The 20,546-nt window shown below is 37.9% G+C and overlaps 1 protein-coding gene across 2 annotated transcripts in view; it reads right to left on the bottom strand.

The window, feature by feature from the left end:
- Positions 1-12,108: 12,108 nt before the first annotated feature.
- The window catches only part of poc1b (POC1 centriolar protein B), a 32,024-nt gene continuing 23,586 nt past the window's right edge, over positions 12,109-20,546 (bottom strand). The window contains exons 11-13 of one of the 2 annotated variants that reach the window (XM_043227279.1): positions 16,121-16,336; positions 15,714-15,885; positions 12,109-12,708 (exon numbers count right to left, since the gene is read on the bottom strand). In XM_043227279.1, the coding sequence (XP_043083214.1) occupies positions 15,748-15,885; positions 16,121-16,336 (354 nt within the window). In that variant the 3' untranslated portion in view covers positions 12,109-12,708; positions 15,714-15,747. Of the gene's footprint in view, positions 12,709-13,921; positions 15,886-16,120; positions 16,337-20,546 lie in introns of those variants that run through there. The other variant, XM_043227277.1, reaches the window with a different exon arrangement.

Consider the following 20,546-nt stretch of genomic DNA (forward strand, 5'->3'; position numbering starts at 1 on the left):
GTTGGTAGCTCGGGTTGTCGAGTCTACTGTGTACGTCGCCGCTGAACAAAGTACCCAGCTAACAAATATACGCTGCTAACGTTAAGTTACAAAGACGTTTAGGTTTTAAAAAACAAACAAACAAACAAAAAAACATGTTCGGTTATTCGAACGTTAAGCGTTGTGTCGTTTTGCAGGTGTCATGGGAACGTTACTTTTGAATTTTCAAACACGAAATATATACGCGTTGCAGGAAAAACACGTTCCGTATCATGTTTTGTGCTAACATTATTGAAGACACGTGAACATTAGCTACCGGAAAAATGTTTTATAAAGATTCATATTTACAGACTGGGAATAACTTACGCTTCATATTAAACAATTACGATTACTGCACACAAAAATTCGCCCAAAATATCAACGCACACACACACACACACGCAAATGTTAATTTCACGAACTAAACAAATAGTGTCAATAAATACGCCATAAAATATACATGCATCAGAAAATTACAAATTTCCGGACAAAACTCCAGGCTTAGTACTTTCATCAATTAAATTGCATAATCATCCCCGTGCATAATAAAAACACCTAGACGACGGGTTTTATTGTAGCGTTTCCTTCTTTAAAGGTAATATGAAAGTATGATTAGATCAGGCAAAGCTCGCGTGTTTCCCTCTGATTATTCCCAATCAATGAAGGTGGGAAGCGTGCTAAGCGATCGCCCAATAAACACATAAATAGAGCCATCAAAATAGTTTAACACCGGACGCGAATTGTGAGTTTCTCCTCGCCTCCTGCAGTCATTTCCTAACACTGAAGCCCGTGTCATCTCGAGATAGCATGTGCGCAAGCTTTGAAATATCGCTCACAAATCCTTCAGCAGCTGCACCGGATTCCTGCGCCTACATTAAACCAGATGTCTTTGATAATACTTTTACATGTCGTTACCCACCATTTTATAATTGCTATCGGTTTCAGCAGAACGAGGTTAATTTGAATTGCATGCCGATAAACCGAAGCCCGGCGTTCGCTTAAAAGGTCAGGGCAGGTCTCTGGTGCTCAGAAACGCCGGAGCTCGAAAACGCTATTCAACGTGGTCGATTTGCATAAAATAGGCGAGCGAAAGAGAAAAAAAATATATTTATATATCATTTTGCTCAATCGCGTTTACAGGTTTGCTATAAACGAACCTCTGGAATTAAGACAATAATGCTGATGAAATACGTGTCGAGAATGACCGCAGCAGACCAGATTAGGGTGAGCTGATTAACATGTTGTCAGACATCCTGTCTCCTGTGTCATTTGGCAGTGAATTGCTCTTTAATTGTCCATCAAGGCTCTCTGTCATCATTCACATGCACAGCGGTCGCATGAGCCAAAGGTGTGTTCAGTTTCACCCCGCTTAACATATGAAACACCACACAGCGTCTAGATAATGGCCATTATCCTGGAGCTTGTGGAGATCCTTCTGGGGAGGCTGCACCGTATTCTCATTGTAATCAATTTTGGCTGCTTTGCTGCCCGAAGATAATGCTTCTGGATGAGCTTTTGTCTTCGGAGACCAACTGAAAACCTATAAACCACTTAAAAATATATAATATACATATATACAAAATAATAATAATAAATATTAGAACAGCATCATGATATAATAAAACTAATACCCATAGCACACAAAAATGAAATGGCTGCATATAAAATATAATATTTTGTATATAAATATAATTGGAAGTGGCAGACTGCATTACACAGAATAATAGTAATAAAATAAAAATATTAGATTTTTTTTAACGACATTATAAAGACAAAAAAAGAGAGAAAAAGTAAGGACTATTTCATCACATACATTTTAATCACATACATCACATACATTTTTAATAATAATTGTCGCCAAAAAGAGAGAAAAAGTAAGGACTATTTCATCACATACATTTTAATAATAATTAGCTTGTCGCCAACAAATTGCGCCTTTTAAAATAGCTTTTATGCAAAACCAACAAGCAATATTCGCAGAGACTTAAATGCTTTGGTTAAACTTGACTAAACTGAGTTAAAGTTAGACTCTCCTTTAAACGGACACACGCAGGTCGTCCGGCTCCGGCAGCAGGCCTGCAAACTGATAACAGCTCAGTTCTTCCTGCTATTATCACAGAGCGATGATATCTGGCGCGTCTGAAGCAAACACGGCAGAAAACAGCTCTGTGGTGGTGCAGAACAGGTATTTTTCCTTTAGCCAAATGCGAGTTATAGAACATTTGCAGTGGCGCGTGAATTGCATTGTTTATGCCCAAATATATTCAAATAGGTAGGGCAATTTTTAGGATGGGGTGTATAGGTTCGGGGGAGAGTATTGACAGGTTTTTTGACCCCCCCTTCCTCAGTTCCTGGGTGGGACTGGATGTTTTGGGAGTTTCTGCCGCTCACCAGGCACACTAGTCTGAGGTTTAGACAATGCCGGCTCCGCTTTTATCTGCGGCTCCATCGGGCCGGGTCTCTGTCCTGCATCAGGGTCTCTGCTGACCCCCCATCATCCCTGACAGCAGCTCACGGGATGAAAGGTCAATCTGATTGTGTTGTGGATCACCAGGGTTTCTCTTTTCTTAAACTAACTGCCGTCCCCACCTCCCCCTTCACCTGTGATACAGTGCGGCTTCCTGCTCCCGTGATGTTTACTTCCTCTCTCACTGTTGACTTACTTTTGGAGCTCTTTGTGTGCTGATTTCTGCTGGGGGTTGGTGCACTTTCACAAACAGCAGAACTGCTCATAATGTGTGTAAATAAAGCCGCTTGAGAGGTTAAATGCAGGTGACAAAAGTCATTAAAGTGATTATTTAAATATTCAGTATAACAATGGCTGAGGTGAAGTGGCTGTTCTTAGCATGAATACATTTATATTTAATATATATAATCGAATACACTGAGGTAAGTGGTTGCAAACTATTTGTTTTAGCTACATTTAAATTTAAAAAAAATGGGAAGGGTAGTCAACTGAATTTATTTTGCTAAAACATTGATTGCAAAAAATAATACAAAATATATATATATATATATATATATATATATATATATATATATATATTAAAAAATTCTATTTCAATTAATTTCTGTTTTTAAAAGTAATAATAATAATAAATATTTTAAGCAGTGAATCAGCATATTAAGACTGTTGAAAACTTGGCTTTGCACCACATAAATAAAAACCTTTCATTTAGCTATTTTACATAATACTTTACAGTATTATACCATTTTTACTATATTTTTAATAAGGCAAATAAACTTCTTTCCAAACATTAAAAAACCTAGTGACCCATTGCTAGTGCACCAAAATAACAATAAAAATAAAAACCATCACAATAATGTCTAATTTAGTACAATTTCCTTTATCCTACACCTATGTAAGGCACCTCTTAATGCAACAATGTCTAATAATTTTAGCAGTCTGTCTGTTTGAATAAGCCTTGTTTGTGTTCTTAGTAGGACAATAAATGGGTTTGCCTTAGGCTAAGAGGAGGGACACATTAAAGGACACTCCTGGGAATCTAATAGAGGTTTCAAGGCTGGGCTGGTTTTAGTGGATCAAAACAGGAAGCAGAGCCACGAGGGTCTCTCCAGAGAACCGCAGTAAACAAACAGCCTCGGTGGGCCCTCCAACATCAGCCATACAAACAGGAAGTGCTGATGAGAAATTGTTCAGATGAAACTGAGATCCAACGATTTGAAGTCAACAACAAGCCATTAAGTCACCGGACAGCCTTTACTCTGATTGATTTGTCTTGCAGTACATTATTCATGTGATTTCATGCATACGTATAATGAGTCATTGGAATGTAAAGATGTCCAGGACACATTATCGACCAAGATATATTCATCTATAAAAACACCCTGCCAGGCGTGTTGTTGGACCACCCTGAAACACATGAGCCCATTGTGATAGCTCATTTTCAATTGTTTCTACAATCTCCTGAACTCTGAAATGTCACTTTTAGAAAATTGCAATATTTCTTCTACTAAAGGTAAACTTTTAAATTTAAAGTGTGTATATGTATAATTTTTTGTGCAAATGTAAATGTCTTTTTAAAGCTTTTTATGTGACTCAAATAAAATGTCCGAATATTTGGATTAAAAGTCTTAGTCTGGTTTATTAGTACAGTAAAATAAATTGAATGTGAAAAGTACTCTCTTGTTGGGTTATAAAAAATCTACCGCTGGGTGAAATGTATGTTTGAGTTTGATATTTTATTTATTAATGAGTTGAAGAAATAATAACTAAATAATAAACATTTTGTAAAATTGCTTATTAATACATTTTCACCTTTGGAGGGTATATTTCACTGGGTAGTTTTTGACCCAGCATTTTTGAAGTGTAGCAAATATAACCAATAAGAGCATTTAATGCAACCTGGGTATAACAAAAAGAAAGTCAAATCTGTTAAAAATTAAAAAAATCTGTTAGCTTTAACAGAAATCATCTCCAGGGAAGTAAAAGTGCCTAAAGTTGAAGAAACACCCAAAAACACATTCTCTCCAGTCATCCCTCCCTCCGCAGCGAGAGAGAATGTCCTTATTTCAACACATTCTTGATGAATGAATCTGAGCGGCCGTGAGCTGTTGAGAAAGACCCTTCTGCAAGGCGTCATTCCAGACCCAGCTGTTTTCCTCAACCCCTTTAACAGAGGTCTTGCAGATCCTGAAATATGACAGGAATTTGTAAACAGAGGCAGACAGGAGGCCCCGGGGTATCCTGGGTAATAGCTGAGAGAGGGGAGGGTAATTGAAGGAGAGCAGGATGAAGGTTATTATGTGTTTGTATGGCAACTGAGGAGCTGATGGCGTGTAATTACAGTGCTGGCTGAGAGGGGAACACTTTATATCCTCTTGCAAGTCCCAGCAGCGACCCACTGGTCTGTGCTGAGATGTAATGGAAAGGCAAATTGCAGAGTAATAGTGGAATGTGTTTATTCTGTCCTTTAACTTCCAGTATATTTGCACCTCGGTGCTTTGTTCTCTTGTACGAATGCGGTACGCTATAATGACTGCAAATATTTTTGTAAAAAATAAATAAATAAATATATATATATATATATATATATATATATATATATATATATATATATATATATATATATATATATATATAGAGAGAGAGAGAGAGAGAGAGAGAGAGAGAGAGAGAGAGAGAGAGAGAGATAAGGTGTCATTTTATATGGTATTTGTACTTTTAAAAAAAAGTTCATGCAAGGTGGATGTTATAAATCTGAACTCTTGCGGTTTAATTTGTTGAAACTGTCAAAATGAATCTCGGCTCTCAGCAGGGGTTCTCTCACATCTGTGACGAGAGTTACACAAAAGTGGCAGGATTCATATTCAGCCTTGCTTCACAAAGACATAAAAGCTGCTCGGAAAGCGGCTTACAAGGCTGGACCACCCACCAAGGCTGAGTGTTCGTCCAGCACATGCCCATTTTTAGCCAGGTAAGTCAGACCCAAAGCGTTGCGTCAGCCCTCGAAGAGTTTCAACAGTTCCTCAAGCAAGAGGCCAGAGTTATTCTGGATAGAGCCGCTGGAGACGGTCGATAGGCCGGGAGCTCGAGTGCTACGCCACCCCACTAGCATATTCACAGCATCTCTTTTATCCCTCTTTGAGGGGAGTCTCTCACAAAGGTCACGCTATATGAAGGTGTAAGGATCCAAAAAGCAGTCCTGCTACATAATAATATCTGAAGTACTTTGCTCCGGGACCACCCACAAGGTTATGGGCAGTTTCACCCCTTCAATGGGAACATTGTTTCCCCTCTTTGGAGAAAATCAGATATTTCGTTTAGCCAGATCAAGACGGCCTGAAACAATTACTCAAGTGCAATTCGAACTTTCTCACGGGCAATTGAGACAAATGATCAGAAAATCTTAAGGGGCCTCAATCCCGTTTGGTTTAAAAAACAGAATAGCACGTTAAGGGTTAATGCAAACGGAGAGGGTGGCAGTCATTGCGTTCTCGGACTGGCATGCTGGTCTGCCCATATTTAATGCCCAGACTAAACAAGTCCTCAACCTAAATAAAAGAGTGATGAATCTTCAGTTGAGTTTACACTTGGTAGTACCATCCCAAAACGGTGTTATTCACTTCTTAGTTGACTTTAAAATGGGCTTAAAATTATTAGCCAACTTGCCATAAGAGAACCATAATGTGTCCTTAAATGTAAAGGTTCTTTATTGGCGTTGATGGCTCCATGAAGAATCTTTGTATGTATGGAATCTGCATGTTCTGATTTAGATTTTTAAATTGTTCTTCACATTACAAAAAATAATTTTTCAAAAGATCATTAGAAAATCACAGGTAGGTGAGTTTAATCAGCATTGAAGCTAAACTCTGCAGAGAAGTGGATCTTGCGAGCCAGATTTGAGGATCTCTATTCTACGGCATTGCTGTTGTACACAAAGAATGGTTCCAAAAGTTAAAGAACCATTTTTGGCTTCCTAAAAAACCTTTCGGTTCACCGTTCTCGAAAGAACAATTTTAGGAACCTTTTTCCACTGTAAAGAACCTTTTGTGCAATGGAAAGCTTCCACAGATGTTAAAGTTTCCTCATGGAACCATAGATACCAATAAAGAAGCTTTATTTTGAAATGTGTAGGTGTACAGCACTCACTCGAGAGCTTCTGGATGCTAGCAGACAGTCAGAGCACTTGAGGGAAAACAGAAGCTGCGATAATTACAGAGGCTGAGGTCGGGTGAGCCCCCACCAGCTGCGGATGTCCGTGCCGCTCGTCAAAATCACTGTCAGCATGCGAGTGTGTTAAAGCTGTCATGGTCTGGCGGATGTAGGTTTAACAAGAGGAAAAGAGCAGATGCAACTGAATCATTTCCACCTTCTCATTTTCGCAACCTGCAAAAGTGTGCGAAAGGAAAAGGGGTGAGATATTGCAGGTTGTCTTTGTATTTTCACTTCAGCAAATCTAACAGGAAACGCAACTCGCACATTCTTTGCTTAAACACGAGGGAATAGCAGATCCACACATTGGAATTCCTTTAACTCAAATACCATGTTTTTAGTAGAAACTCGACGCTAAATAAACCCAATTTACAATATTTCATGCAAATAGTTTTGTACAAAAACATTACCTTTATAGAAAAAACAAATGTCCATGAAGGTCCAATCAGTGAGCGGTAAGCAGATTGTAAAAGAAACATACAAATGAGAACTACAAATTAGTCATGAAATAGTAACTAATTATCATGAGTGTATATTAAGCATAATTGTCAGCATGTGCTTTAAATTTAGGCATTTGAAGCTAGGCTAACGAAACCTCTTGCAGTTAACTAAACTAAGCTAGCAATATTTGTATGCAAAATGTAACTTTTTTTAACCACATATAATTTAAATTATAGACAGGAATGCTAGAATGAGCTAACATTTGCTTAGCAATATACAGTTTAATGTAACTAGCATAATGCTAACTCCCAACACAGCAACATTACACAACATTAAGCACATTACATACTGAACATTAACCCAGCAGTTTAGTCATTTTAAACTAGCTCAACTCAGTCTCTTGAGTTTAATAGCTTAGCTAGCAATAGCACATAGTAGCATATCAAATATAGTTTTTTTTGTTTGTTTGTTTTGTTACCACCACCTAAAACCTGTTAACAATGTCAGGGACCTGTTTTATTAAAACAAATTTACCAGATAAGGCAGGCTTATTTCAGTTAGTCTATTGCCAGTGGTAAAAAAATAAGTCAGACTAACTGAAATAAACCTGTCTTATTTGGTCAGCTTATTTTATGAAACTGGTACACGATTTGCACTGCAATATGTAGCATAATATAACTACCACAATGCTAACTTCCAAAACCCCTGCCTGGTCTCAGTAATGTTACGTTACTGCTAACAAAAGTTATACAATTTGTTCATGTAGCTGTTGTTCAACAATTACATTGTTTCAATAAAGAACGAATTTTAGATGCATAAACAGTGAATATTTAACGGTAGCTTAGCTAGCATGACGCACCACACATGACAAATCAACCACAAAAGCTTTTTTTAAAGAGCTCAACCGTATGAACAGACATAAAAACATCCTTCCAGTTAATCTCACAGCGAGACAGGCCTGAGACAAAGAGCATGCTGCCCACCTCAGCGTGACGTACCCATGCCAGCTTGTTGGATCAAGGTTTGCGTACGAAACACTGTCATCCCATCATCCAGGCGGGCTGCCAGGATGGTCTCGAGCGCAACAGCATCTTAAGAGATTAGGAAATGCTTCTTAACCTGCTTAACACAAAACTACCTTGGCACAAACACAAGCTCACCTGACCAAATGTGACAGCCATTTCCACAACAGATCACAGCAGGCAAACGCAAGTGAAAGCACAAACTAGAAAGCAAAAAAAAAATAAAATAAAGAGATATCTTTAATATCCTAATTGTTTCACTTACACAAAAGCCAGATTTTAAAAGAGTCTTCCAGATTTTTCAAACGAGCTTATTCAATATGTGCCGTTTACAACAATGCTACAAAAGCTAGTAAACTAGCTAAGGGGAAATATCTATATAACCATACAATTCAATAAGACCAAAACACAAAAATATTAAGTTTGACAAATGTTCATTCTGAACTAATGCAAATGCAGCTAGGTTGCTAATGTAGTTAAACAAATCATATTTGCAATAAACTAGCTAGCTGAACTATAATTTTATTTAGCCATGCCGGTAGTCACTAATGTAAAAAAAAAAGCGAATTCATGTTTTTCTGGCTACTGAAATAAAAAAAAAACACATAGCTAAGCAGCTAGTCACTAATTTAGATAACCCTGCTAAAAAAACAGCATATGCTAGTTAGGTATGTTTTGATGCTGGCAAAGGACCAGCATAAACCAGTAAGATGACCATCTTAAACCAGCAAAGGACCAGCTGAAGCCAGCATCCAAGTTTCATACCTACTAACATACCTAACCAGCATATGTCGTTTTTTTTTTAGCAGGGAAGCTAATTTACAACAAACTAGATACTGAACTGCTTAAAAATGTAGCCAGACTGCTAGTTGCTAATGCTGGCTAAATCTAATTCATGCTAAGCCAGCTACTGAACTATTAAAAAAGGTAGCTAAGCTGCTCGTCACTAACTTTGCTTAATTTGCTGTATAGTAATTCTTTATAGTTTTTTTTTGTTAAATTTAGGAGTAATAATGATATTATGATGCTAACTGTATATATAAGCATTAGCTTTGGTCCATATTCTCGTTTATATAAATTAATATGTATTATTAATTAAATAAACATAAATTGTCATTTAAAAGCAGTAAACTAAGTAAATGTCTATTGCAACGTTTAATAATAAAATTAGGGCAATATTAGAAGTGAGTTATATTTATCCAAAATAACAATAGTTGCATTGTAACTGCTTTCTTTTCTACCCACGAGCATCCACTTACAAACCACACCTGGGACTATTTAAACTCAACATACTTCTGGTCAAAACGTATTCGCAAAATATACAAGAACAACCTATAGAAAGCAAGTTCATGCTAATTGCCATAACAACAGTTAATGACTTAGCAATGTTCTTTTTCCTTCTACAAATCACTGCTAACATTTGCACAACATTAACGCAACCATTTGGTTTTGCTTTTTCGATTAGCCAAATCATAACATGGTGAACAGCAGGACATTAGCATGTAGCCCCTTGCTACAGCACCAAAAAATCTGACTAGCGCTGAGAGGGTTTAAACCAGATGCAATTACTTCCTAGCTTCTTTCACTAGCTCATCCTCTTTTCTTGTCCTCCTCCTCTCTATCCTCTCAGCCTCCGTTCGGTGACAGATGGGTTTGGGACATCCGGCCGAGGGTCGGGACTTAGGGAAGCGGCTAATCTAAAACAAAAACAGCAGTTGGCAGGTACCACCCCCCTCACCCGAAGACAAGTTGAGTGATTAGAAGAGTTGAGAATGGCCGAGAGCACCTGGAGAGGATTATAGACAAGGAGACTCACACACAAAATGCTCTGTTCTCTAGGGCACTGCTTTGTTGGCACTTTTTAGGATTAGCAGGGCCTTCCCATAACACACCTGCACCTCAGTGTGGGATGGATGGTGACCATTAGCTTACATAAAGGCTTACAGACAGGAAGAAGACATGACATAAGTGGACTAAGCGTGTATTATCCTACTACGTGTCATAAAAAATTAGGTAACCGAGACACACGGTCATTGCATAATGCTGCTTGGAGTATTATGCTGCATCTAATAACATGCAGTAGGTTAAGACAATTGCAGAGCAATTTCTGAAAGAAGAGGATGATTCATTTGAAGGAATGTGACATATTGAGAGAGGACGAAAACAAATTATGAGGATTTCAGCTACACCTAACAAGGATTAGTGTTGTGACAAAAAAATGGGTAGATTTTTAATAAGCGAATAAAGGGAGTTTCACAAAGTTCAGTACACCCCCAAAACAAATTAATTTAAAAAATAAATGTTATTATTATTTAAAATTACATTAAAATGCATATATTTACTTATAAATGTATGTTTATTTTTATATTTATTATATATGTATATTATTCTGAAAGTAGTTTATTAAATACAGTATTTTTATCATATTTTATATTATGAATTATGAATTATAAGAGAATAAAATAATGTATTAAAATTACATCTAGGTTGCAAAAGAGAGAGTTAGTAACAAAAAAACCTAAATTATATTTAAAAATAATAATAAATTAGTTTAATATTATTTTATAATAGTTTTATTATAAATTATATTTAAATGTATTAATTTAGTTATTTAAATGATTTTGATTATGACATTCATTTAGAAAATATCTATCATTTACATTATATTTATAATATGCTTTACAAATATACACATTTTATATTAATATTGTATTAAAATTATATTTCAGAAAGAAAATTAAGCTTATTTTTGAGGTTTTTTGTAATGTGACATTATTTTGAGTATATATGAAAAATCATTATACAATGCAAAATGAGAAATCTTCCTTTCCATCTATACAACAACATTTATTAACAAACAGGCCAATATATAAATATATTTGTTTGTTATTGCATTACAGCAATACTTAGATTTGCTGGCAGATTCTTAAAATGTTCTTAATCAAAATAGAATTCCTACTGTATTTCTATTTTGGGGTGAAACGACTTATAAGATTCACCCACAGAAACATTAAAAAGTTATTAAGTTGATGTTTGCAGCAGACTTCTCTTCAAAGCACGAAAGGCTCAGGTAGCTCAGAGCAGAAGCCTAACTTGACCTAACTTTCTCAAGCTAAAGTGAAACTCTGTCACGCAGCCAATCCAATCAGACCAGATGGAAGGCTGAGCCACGGAGGACAATGAGCCTCACCGTCACATACACTCCTCCAGGATGAATTGACAAACAACACTGGTTCATTCAGACCCACTCCACCCGGCTAGACTCAAACCCAAAAAAACAAGAGCGGGTGTAAAGAAGGAAGATTACACAGACGTCTCCACCTGCCAGCTCTCTGTCAGGAGGCATCAAGGGAATAGGCTGAAAGTCTTGCTTAAGGAAAAGCCATCAGGATTGAGATATGGAGATGGAGTCTGGATGCACGAGTGGCACATGACTGAGCAGGCACATGGACCCAAGAACAGAAAAGACGGCTGTGATCCAGTTCTGCACACAAGAAAACACACACACACACACACACACACACACACACACACACACACACACACACACACACACACACATAATGGCACAAACTTGTGGTGTGTTTCTGTAGCCACACTTCATTTTAAATAAAATTAAATGCCATTTTAAAAATATAACACATAAAATCTAAGAGATTGAGGCTGGTTGTCACAATTTTTACTCTAGTAGTTTTAGCTGGGTTTATTAATGCACACAGAATTTGTAATGTGGACAAAAACTTCCAATATGCTAATTATATTGTTGTTATTTTTTTATATCAGCTTGATCATTAGTATTTATACATACTAATACAAAAGGTTTACATTACAAAAATGCTGATATATGTATTGACAGTATCAAAAATGTAAAAGCAAAGTTTTAGAAGATACAATATATATTATAAATGTATAGGCAGATAATAGGTTTATTTTAGTTACTACAAGCTAATATACATTTTTAAAGATATTTTAAATCAATTTATGAAAATCTCTCAAATGGTAAACAATGTAAAAAAAAATAGATGACATACTTTATAATTGATTGGCTAAATTATAATGATACATTTAAATTTTAGGCAAGTGTAAAAACTTGTTCACCATAAGTAGTATAGTATAGTAAAGTACCAGAAGTCACATATTAATAAACAATAAATTCAGCTTATTATTTCCATAAATATAATATTCTATAAACCTAAAAGTAGTAACATTCTTAGGTTTTAAATGCTGTCAATATGCCAATAAAGAACTTTTAGTGCATATGCTTACGATTACTAATAAGACCACATTGTCTGCAATTAAAAAACAATATATTTTTTTCCACAGGAAGTTCCGTTCCTCTTTTTGTTTCTACAGTACAAAGAAAATATGCTTTGACGAGGTCAGATTTCTCAAACAGGTTGTGGGGAGACAGGACGGATGTTCTTGCTTTTGCAATGACCCCTGGCAGGACCTCTTTCCAGTTAAAGGACCAGTCCCATATGTGGAAGGTGGGAAGTTCCGTACGTCCTTATCAGCAACAGGGACAGCCTGTTCCCACATTTCCTCCTCCAGCTGAATGGACATGAGAAAGAAAAAACAGATATCTATGAAAACCGGAAGCTCATGAGACTTTACGGGAAAAGGGGCCTTTTCTAGACTTTGTGAAATGTAAGCACAACAAAGAGTATAGGGTAGTTTGAGATGTGAGAGGAAATTGTAGCGACAGAATCAATGTTGTTGTTTTTTTTTAAATCAGAAACAACATTTGGAAAATCACAATAAATGGTTTAAAAACTCACCAACACCAATGACTTCATACATCAAGGGCATTTTTGGGTGAATAAAAAGACCTATTGAGACAAACTGTTTTAAACAATCAAAAAGACAGATGTGTAAAACATCTTTACTAACCACTTCAATGTAAAACACAACAAAACCTGTTTGGTGTGAAATAAAAACACACTTTTCTCTTTTCACGCTCCTCCGAGATTTTATTAAGTGCAGCTGTTGTAATCAACACACCTCTGCGTCTTTTGAACTTGACATCTCTCTTCAGAAAACCCACCAGGTTTCTTCTGTTATTTAATCAAAGAAACCTTAAACACACTTGGGGTCAAAGGATTTGCTACAGGCCGTGCAAATGTTCAAAAAGCGTTGGGCTTAAAAAAACAGTTTGAGATAAGAGCACAGGGGGTTTTCGGTTAGCAGGGAAGACTTTTTTAAAAACAAAGGAGGAAAGTAGATGGGTGAGGGGTTATTAGGCCATCGCACTTTTTAAAACGCCTCTCTTTTTAAGGAGATTTTGACACTTTAACGGTGCGTGTTAACCCAAGCCATTGTTTTTGATTCATCATTTCAACCTAATTTCCATTGCAAATTCTCAGACTTAACTCTTTTGCAAACGCCTACAAGATTCCATCAGTTGTGATAAAAATAGTGCAAATGCTCGGTTATTCATAACAGCGAGCGCTATGAATGTGTCAGGATTTTAATTACTCAAAGATAATAATGATATATTTATACGACCAAATTTAGGTTCTACACAGTATTATAGTAGTATGTACATTATGTAGATTATTACTGAAAAATGGATGGATGGATATAGACAGACAGACAGATAGATAGATAGAAAGATTGACAGGTAGTTAGTCAGTTTAAAGGACAATAACAATTTAAAATCTCAATATCCCATGAGGCTGGAACTAGTTTATGTTCCAGCCAAAAATAATCAAGAAAGAGGCGAAGCCATCTGTCTTTGGAAAACACCCCCCTCAGAAAAAAAAAAAAAAAAAAAAAAAAAACAGGTGTGAGGGTGCTTTAAAACACAGATGCTAATCGCAACTAGAGTTTTAAAGCCACAGATTTCACGAAAAGTGCATTAGGGATTTATAACAAGTAAAATAAGTGAATCCGCCTTTCAGAAGAATTCAGCCTTAAAGACTAAAATGCTTCGAAACAGCAGATAATTCTAGTCCCTGAATACGATTGGCCAAGCAGCTTTCAAGAGTTTCAATGTTTTCTCTAACCCACTCATTGCTAGAACAAGGTTTTCTCTCAGTTCGGAAACTTCCACTTCAGTAAGGTCTCCGAACCACGACAGGTGTGTACCTATCTTTAAACTTTCTATATTTGTTGAAAAGGAAAACCTCTCAACAGACGTTCCCCTAAATGAAAAAAATGGAGCAAGTTTCTTTTGTGCAGGTGGCATTGCAGAAACAATACAAGTGAGCTAATTTACATTACTCCATCTTTATCTTTTTTTTTTTTTTTTTTTTTTTCCTTGAACAGAAGGTCAGAGGGAATTTCCTCAAAGTGCTCTGATTCAGTGCCAACCAGGCCTGGCTAGCAGGAGGAAGAACTAGTCCTCTGATGTCTGTGGGGGAGCTAAAGATAATGTTTACCTTCCCTTGCCTCGTAAGCAAGCAACCACTTTACCATATGTGGGTCTTGCAAGAACCTGCATGTGCACAAATCCATAAACACAGGCACATGCACAAGCAGACAGCCTCACACAACTGCTTTTACACAGGAACACATGCATTTGCTTCTCTTATCTTCTCTTTGTTCTCCATTCACAAGTTGGTTGCTCTAGCCCTTTTTTGGTGCCCCACCAGAGACAAGGGTCTTGTGTTATGCACAGAGAGGTCATGAACACACCTGGTGTCGGTAAGAGACTCTGTGCTACACAGGAAGTGGTTAAAGAAGTTAGTTTAGTAATTTGCACATGCTGGAATTTTTCTTCATGTTCACGACAAATTCTTTATATATGAAATGTATAGTGAAAATGAAAAAGCATGTAAGTAATCAACCAGAGTGGTTTGTAATACAATCTGAATAGCTAAAAAAAATCAGCCACATCTTTTTTTTTTCCTTTGGGAAACTGGTCTAAATTATTTGTTTTTACCGCCTTGCTTTGGTTTTTATGAGAAGAGTTTAGCAGAGCTGCCACAAACAGAATGATGCAGTACACAAAAAAACAAATGAGAACCGCTGGGCCCTTCTGTCGATTGGCTCACTGTTTCCGCCTGACCCCCACCCAGAGGAAAGCCACAAGGCTGTGGCTGATTGAGGAAGAGTAAACAAGGCTGCAAGTGTCTCTGAGGACACTTACTTGGCCTTACATGCACATGCACAAACCATTCGTGCTGCCTGGGCCTTAATCACACCGGAGACTGTAATTGATTCATAGTGGTCTATATTTACATAATACATGTGATGCAGCAGACACAACCCAATCTGGACACTGTAAAAATCCATGCATGTTTGTCTTCTCTATCAGTCTCTTTCCTGATATGTCTTGCTCGCTGCTGTCAAAACATGACCGAGATGTTGTCTTAGCTGCAGCTGTCCTCTTACCATGACTTTTTTTTTGGGTGAGAATGCTGTATGATCCCTCAAATCCCCTTCAGCCCCTCCCTCATCCTGCTTTGTGTCTTTTCATCTTGTGTCCTTTTTTTTTTTTGCATTGTTAAGTCCAATGTTCTCATTCGGAATGACACAGCTGGATGTCTTTAAGCTAAAAATGAAAAAAGAAAAGGGATTTGTCATGTCCCCCCCTGCAGGCCAGAGGAAGTTACCACTGAAATGAGGACCACCGGGGTTGGGTATCCCTCACACAGATGATCCCTCGGCTTCCTCATCTGATCCGTCCACTTGCTGTGCCTGTTGCAGAAGCAGGACCTGGTTTTCCAAGCATGTCCTTAATTTGTCTTCAGTCAGAGTAAGACGCTCTTCGAGGACGGCAACCGTCTGAGAGAAGAGTCAACAGATAAAATTGTGATCGCATTTCAAGTCTGTTGTTTATTGTCAGTAGAGTAGCAAAGCACAGCTGTCAACTTGTGAAATCTGCATGGAAGTCTTTCACCGTTGCAATAAAATTACAGCTTGAAATGACTGGATTAGAGTAGAAAAACAAACTACATCTGATCTGATTTGCGTTGCAGATCTAGAAAAACAGGACTAAGATGACCTAAAAGTGGTTTACCTGGGTCAGGATGTCCAACTGTTGCACAATGTTCTCCAGAGTGCTAGTAAGGCTTGATGGGATACCCGAGCGCTCCTCTCTAGATGCTGTTATGCCAACAGCAAACCTTTCTTCTTGATCTTCATCCTCCACTTCTCTGTCTCGCGTATGTACTCGACCTATACTCGAAAAAGGCTGATCCTTGCCGCTTGTTGCACTGTCATGGCTTCTCATATCCTGAGGAATGGAAGGACACCAAAATTAAAAGTTCAGTTATGATTTACTTACGATGGTCCAAATCTATATGATATTTTTTCTACTGTGGAACACAAAAAGAGATGTTTAGAAGAATTTTCCATGTGATTTTTAATAATAAACACCTAAAAATAGGTAACGTTTTTGATCTGATCCTTTGGTCTGAGCTATTTTATGGCTTCACAAGACTTTAAGGACTATTTTTAGTGTGTTTTGTGGTTTTTAGAGCTCAAAAACATTGGCCTACATTCACGTTCATTTTATTTAGTAATTCACAAAATTATTTTGTTTACAGAAACACCAAAACCAAAGTTGCAATTTTAACTTTGGTCAATGGCTTCGGCCTTCCAAAATAATTTTGGCTGAAAAATGTATTTATTTTTTTAAAGATTTTCACTTTTCAATATTTGAGTGCATGGTTGGTGGTGATATATTTTAGTGCTTCAGGTGTCCAGAGTTTGAATCCTGCCACATACACCTTATCTGATACCGCTTGCCCACCCTTTTCCCAATCACTCCATTGTCCTATCAAACACAAAAGCACCAAAAAAATAAATAAATAAAAATTATCAATACATACTAATGCATCACTAACTTTATGTGATAACATTTCTTTTTCATGCATTCTATGGATAAAAGATCACATATGTTTGGACTGACATTAAGGTCATTAAATGGTTTTCATTTTTCAGGTTCACTGTTAAATATAGATCAACAGGAAATGTAAAAACCACATCAACATAATTTCTTTGCTAATAAGATCTGAAACATGGAATTAGTACATGGGCCTCTGCCCCTATCATGCATACAACCAAAATCCTGACCCGCTCCAGAACAGAGAGACAAAACGATGAGGAGGAGGGGAGGGTCATACATTCCTGCCCTAATGCAGGAAGAAAATCGATTGCAGCCCCTTACTTCCTGTGCAGCGTCCTGACTTCAAAGCACAGGCCTGAGAGACAGCATCACGGCCTAGGAAGGGAGGGGAGGAGGTGAACAAAGCTGTCAGTGTGTGGAAGGGTCCGTTCTGGGGTCCTCCGGCACCCACCAGCCACATCTGGGCAACATCTGCTAGCCTCATTTACACGCTTCATGCTCAGACCTCGCTCACGCTATGCTCCAAACCTTGCATTATCTTCTGTGCATTCTGTAACCTTGTGGAAAGCAGCAATTGGAAAATATCATCTGTTCTAGAAGCAGTGACATGTCATTTGTAAATGTAACTGGAAGGTGAAGATCTACGTGTTTTCATGATGTTAAGGTTCAAACCTGTAAATCTACACTACGGAGGGGACTGCTAAAAGTTCTGGCTCAGATTCCTAGGATTGAACACGCATAATGGTTTCAGTAAAGTAGTGATAAAACGGAAGTACTGACAAATATTTTAGTGATTAAGTATTCCGATGTTCACCTGAGTGCAATGGATTAAAAAAAAAGCGTAGGGTGGGATTTGGTTTCCACCAGCTGCTGATTATGCTTTGAGATGAGGCCGTTGAACACAAAAAAATAAAGGCAAATGAATGTGCCACTAGCAAGATTTTGAAGAATATCAACAGAACATAAATAGAGTACACTGTGTCAGCTGCGCCACAAGGATACTCTGTTTTTATTCATATCTAAGCAAAAATACAAGTAGAATGTATTCTGACACAAAAAAATGTGTGTTTGCATTAGTGGATACTCTTTAAATTGGCGCTACGGTGACATGAAAAAAGTATTCTTGTCGCTTCAACCACTGATGGAAGATTTCTGATTACAGTCACAAGCGTCCTGGTTTTCTTTCAAAATATCTTAAAATTGTTTTCAGAAGACGAACAAACCTTTATGGGGTTTAGAACAACATGAGGATTAGTGATTAATGACAAAATTCTGGGGTGGAGTAACTTTAACTACAGAGTGTCAAATGAGTAGCTGTTTCCATTAATATATAGATTAACAGCCCTAACCAAGATGTCTCTTACTCAATGAGCTCTGGTTGGGAAAGAAACTAGTCTGTGTTGCAGGGTGAATGAGTGATCTCTTCCTGATTGCTTCACCAGTTGCCATGACAACAGTGTACCTGCGGTTGCTCACAAAGAGTTACACTCGTTCTGTTCCCTTAGTGGCAGTGCAAGCGATATGTGAACAGAACGTGCACCTTATTAACAACTGTTGTGTTCTGTCAAAAAAAGTGTTGGAGTCTGAAGTTTGAAGTGGGCACAGGTGGGTCATTACATTTCGTACATATTCATTCAGTTCCAAGGCCAAAACCGAGGGTCTTTATGCCAGCGCAGATATAATTTATGTCAACAGGCTTGCTGGCCGCTAAGCAGGTACTTCACTGGGCCATTGGGAATATTTATGAGCTCCCTCAACAACACTGAAACCCCCCAACAACCCTTTGAAATATCACTCTGTTCTTCATTGAACACCCGGGAAATGAAGCATAATGACTGGATACTTGACAAGATCAGAGCATTCGCTGAAGTCGTGTCTGGTTGGATACTCATTAAGAAATAGGAAGACACCTTCTCAATGGTCTCCTCACAACAATATTGTCTCCTCATTAGCGCTAATATTAGAACGATGTGTCCGTGCCGTTTAGAGAAATGTCAAATTGCCCTTCATTTGATGTAACCCAAGCTTGTCCTCAAGGATAGGCACTAAAAGTCCAAAAATGGTTAGTTTTTATTTTTGAAAAGCATACACCTCTTCTCACTGCCACTATACCACTGACTGATCTAGTGTTGTGACAGAAGATTTTCCTAGTCACAGGATGCCATGTAATAACATTAAAGTGAGCTGTCTTGTACACGGAAAGGTTTTTGATATGAAAGGAGGCACTGGCTCTTTGACCTGCTAGCCTTTTCATACCCCTTAGTCACTTTCAGTACTCCTACTCCATCTCTCTTTCCTTTAACAGTCTTTCTGTGGATCAGAGGCTGGTTTCTGCCGTGTTAAGTATCTGCTAAAGGCTGGCTAATGGGGTTTAAGCTAGTATCTGGCTCCAGTCGCTGGACGGATTAAGTTTCATATTAGCGTGCACATGTCCTATGCTTCCTGCACTATTAACAGGGTTGATAGTATTAAAGATGGGAAGGAAATGAGAGCTAAACCCACTTATTTCACCATTTCACTAGCACAGTTTGTGAGATAATCTGTGAATCCGAAACGGAACCTAAAATGCGTCTCATTGAGACTGTTCAAAGTGATTTATACTTTGAAGCAACTTGAACTGAAGCAAAAAAGGCAATCATATTTTGGATTCAAAACAATTGCCTTAAAATGCTGTTGTTCAGTGTTTTAAGGTTATCATAAACTAATATCTATCTATCTATCTATCTATCTATCTATCTATATAAATAAAAGCCACTGAATGATAATCTGGTTGCATTATAGTCTGGATAGTCCATCATAGTTTTAAAATCACTGCACCACTATGTCATGTTATCATATTTGCACATGTTCTATTTCAATGATTACGATGCCGGCTATTTTTGCAAGCCAACTCTGACACTTCTTTATGATACGGTGTATCTGACCCCTCATGCTGGCTGGACTAGTGGAAAAGTGAAACCAACACTTGTCACTTCTGAATGTAGGCCACATCCTGTCAGGGGACACAGACCACAGCTGTCTGCAGCACCATGAGCTTCACACAGGAGGTCAGGTGACGGGTGAAGCCCAAAGAGGACCCGCTTTTGCTTTGGTGTGCATCGGTGCTCAGGAAATGGGTTTTGAAACGGGTCTTTGTCCCTAAATGAGGAACACACACTTCCGAGATGAACACACACGTGTGTGTACACGCAAACCCTGACCCTGGGCTTCAAAAGCAGAGCTGTTTGGTTAGTCTTCCAGATGAAAAGATAGAAAACACAAAGCCGTACTGAAAGACTGGAATATCAGAGATGGCTCCCGCACGCTATGGTAGGGGAAGCAGACGCTTCCTTTTTCCCTCTCCGTCTGTTCTTGTATCAAACCACTCTTCACTCGCCCACACGTTGGCTTCAGGGTAGATAAATATCCGTTTTCAGAGATACCACAAAACTGCAGCATTTTATAACCAGCTCTGTGACTAAGTGGTTATGTCACATTTCGATTGTGACTGAAGTGTACGCCCTCATGGAGAACAACACACAACCAAACGCTGCGATAAAACCCGCAGATCTCTGTCAGTACCCTCTCATCTGCTCTGCGTTCACAATGAGTGCCG

The sequence above is a fragment of the Puntigrus tetrazona genome, chromosome 25 (assembly GCF_018831695.1).
Source record: "Puntigrus tetrazona isolate hp1 chromosome 25, ASM1883169v1, whole genome shotgun sequence".
In the NCBI taxonomy this organism is placed as follows: Eukaryota; Metazoa; Chordata; class Actinopteri; order Cypriniformes; family Cyprinidae; genus Puntigrus; species Puntigrus tetrazona.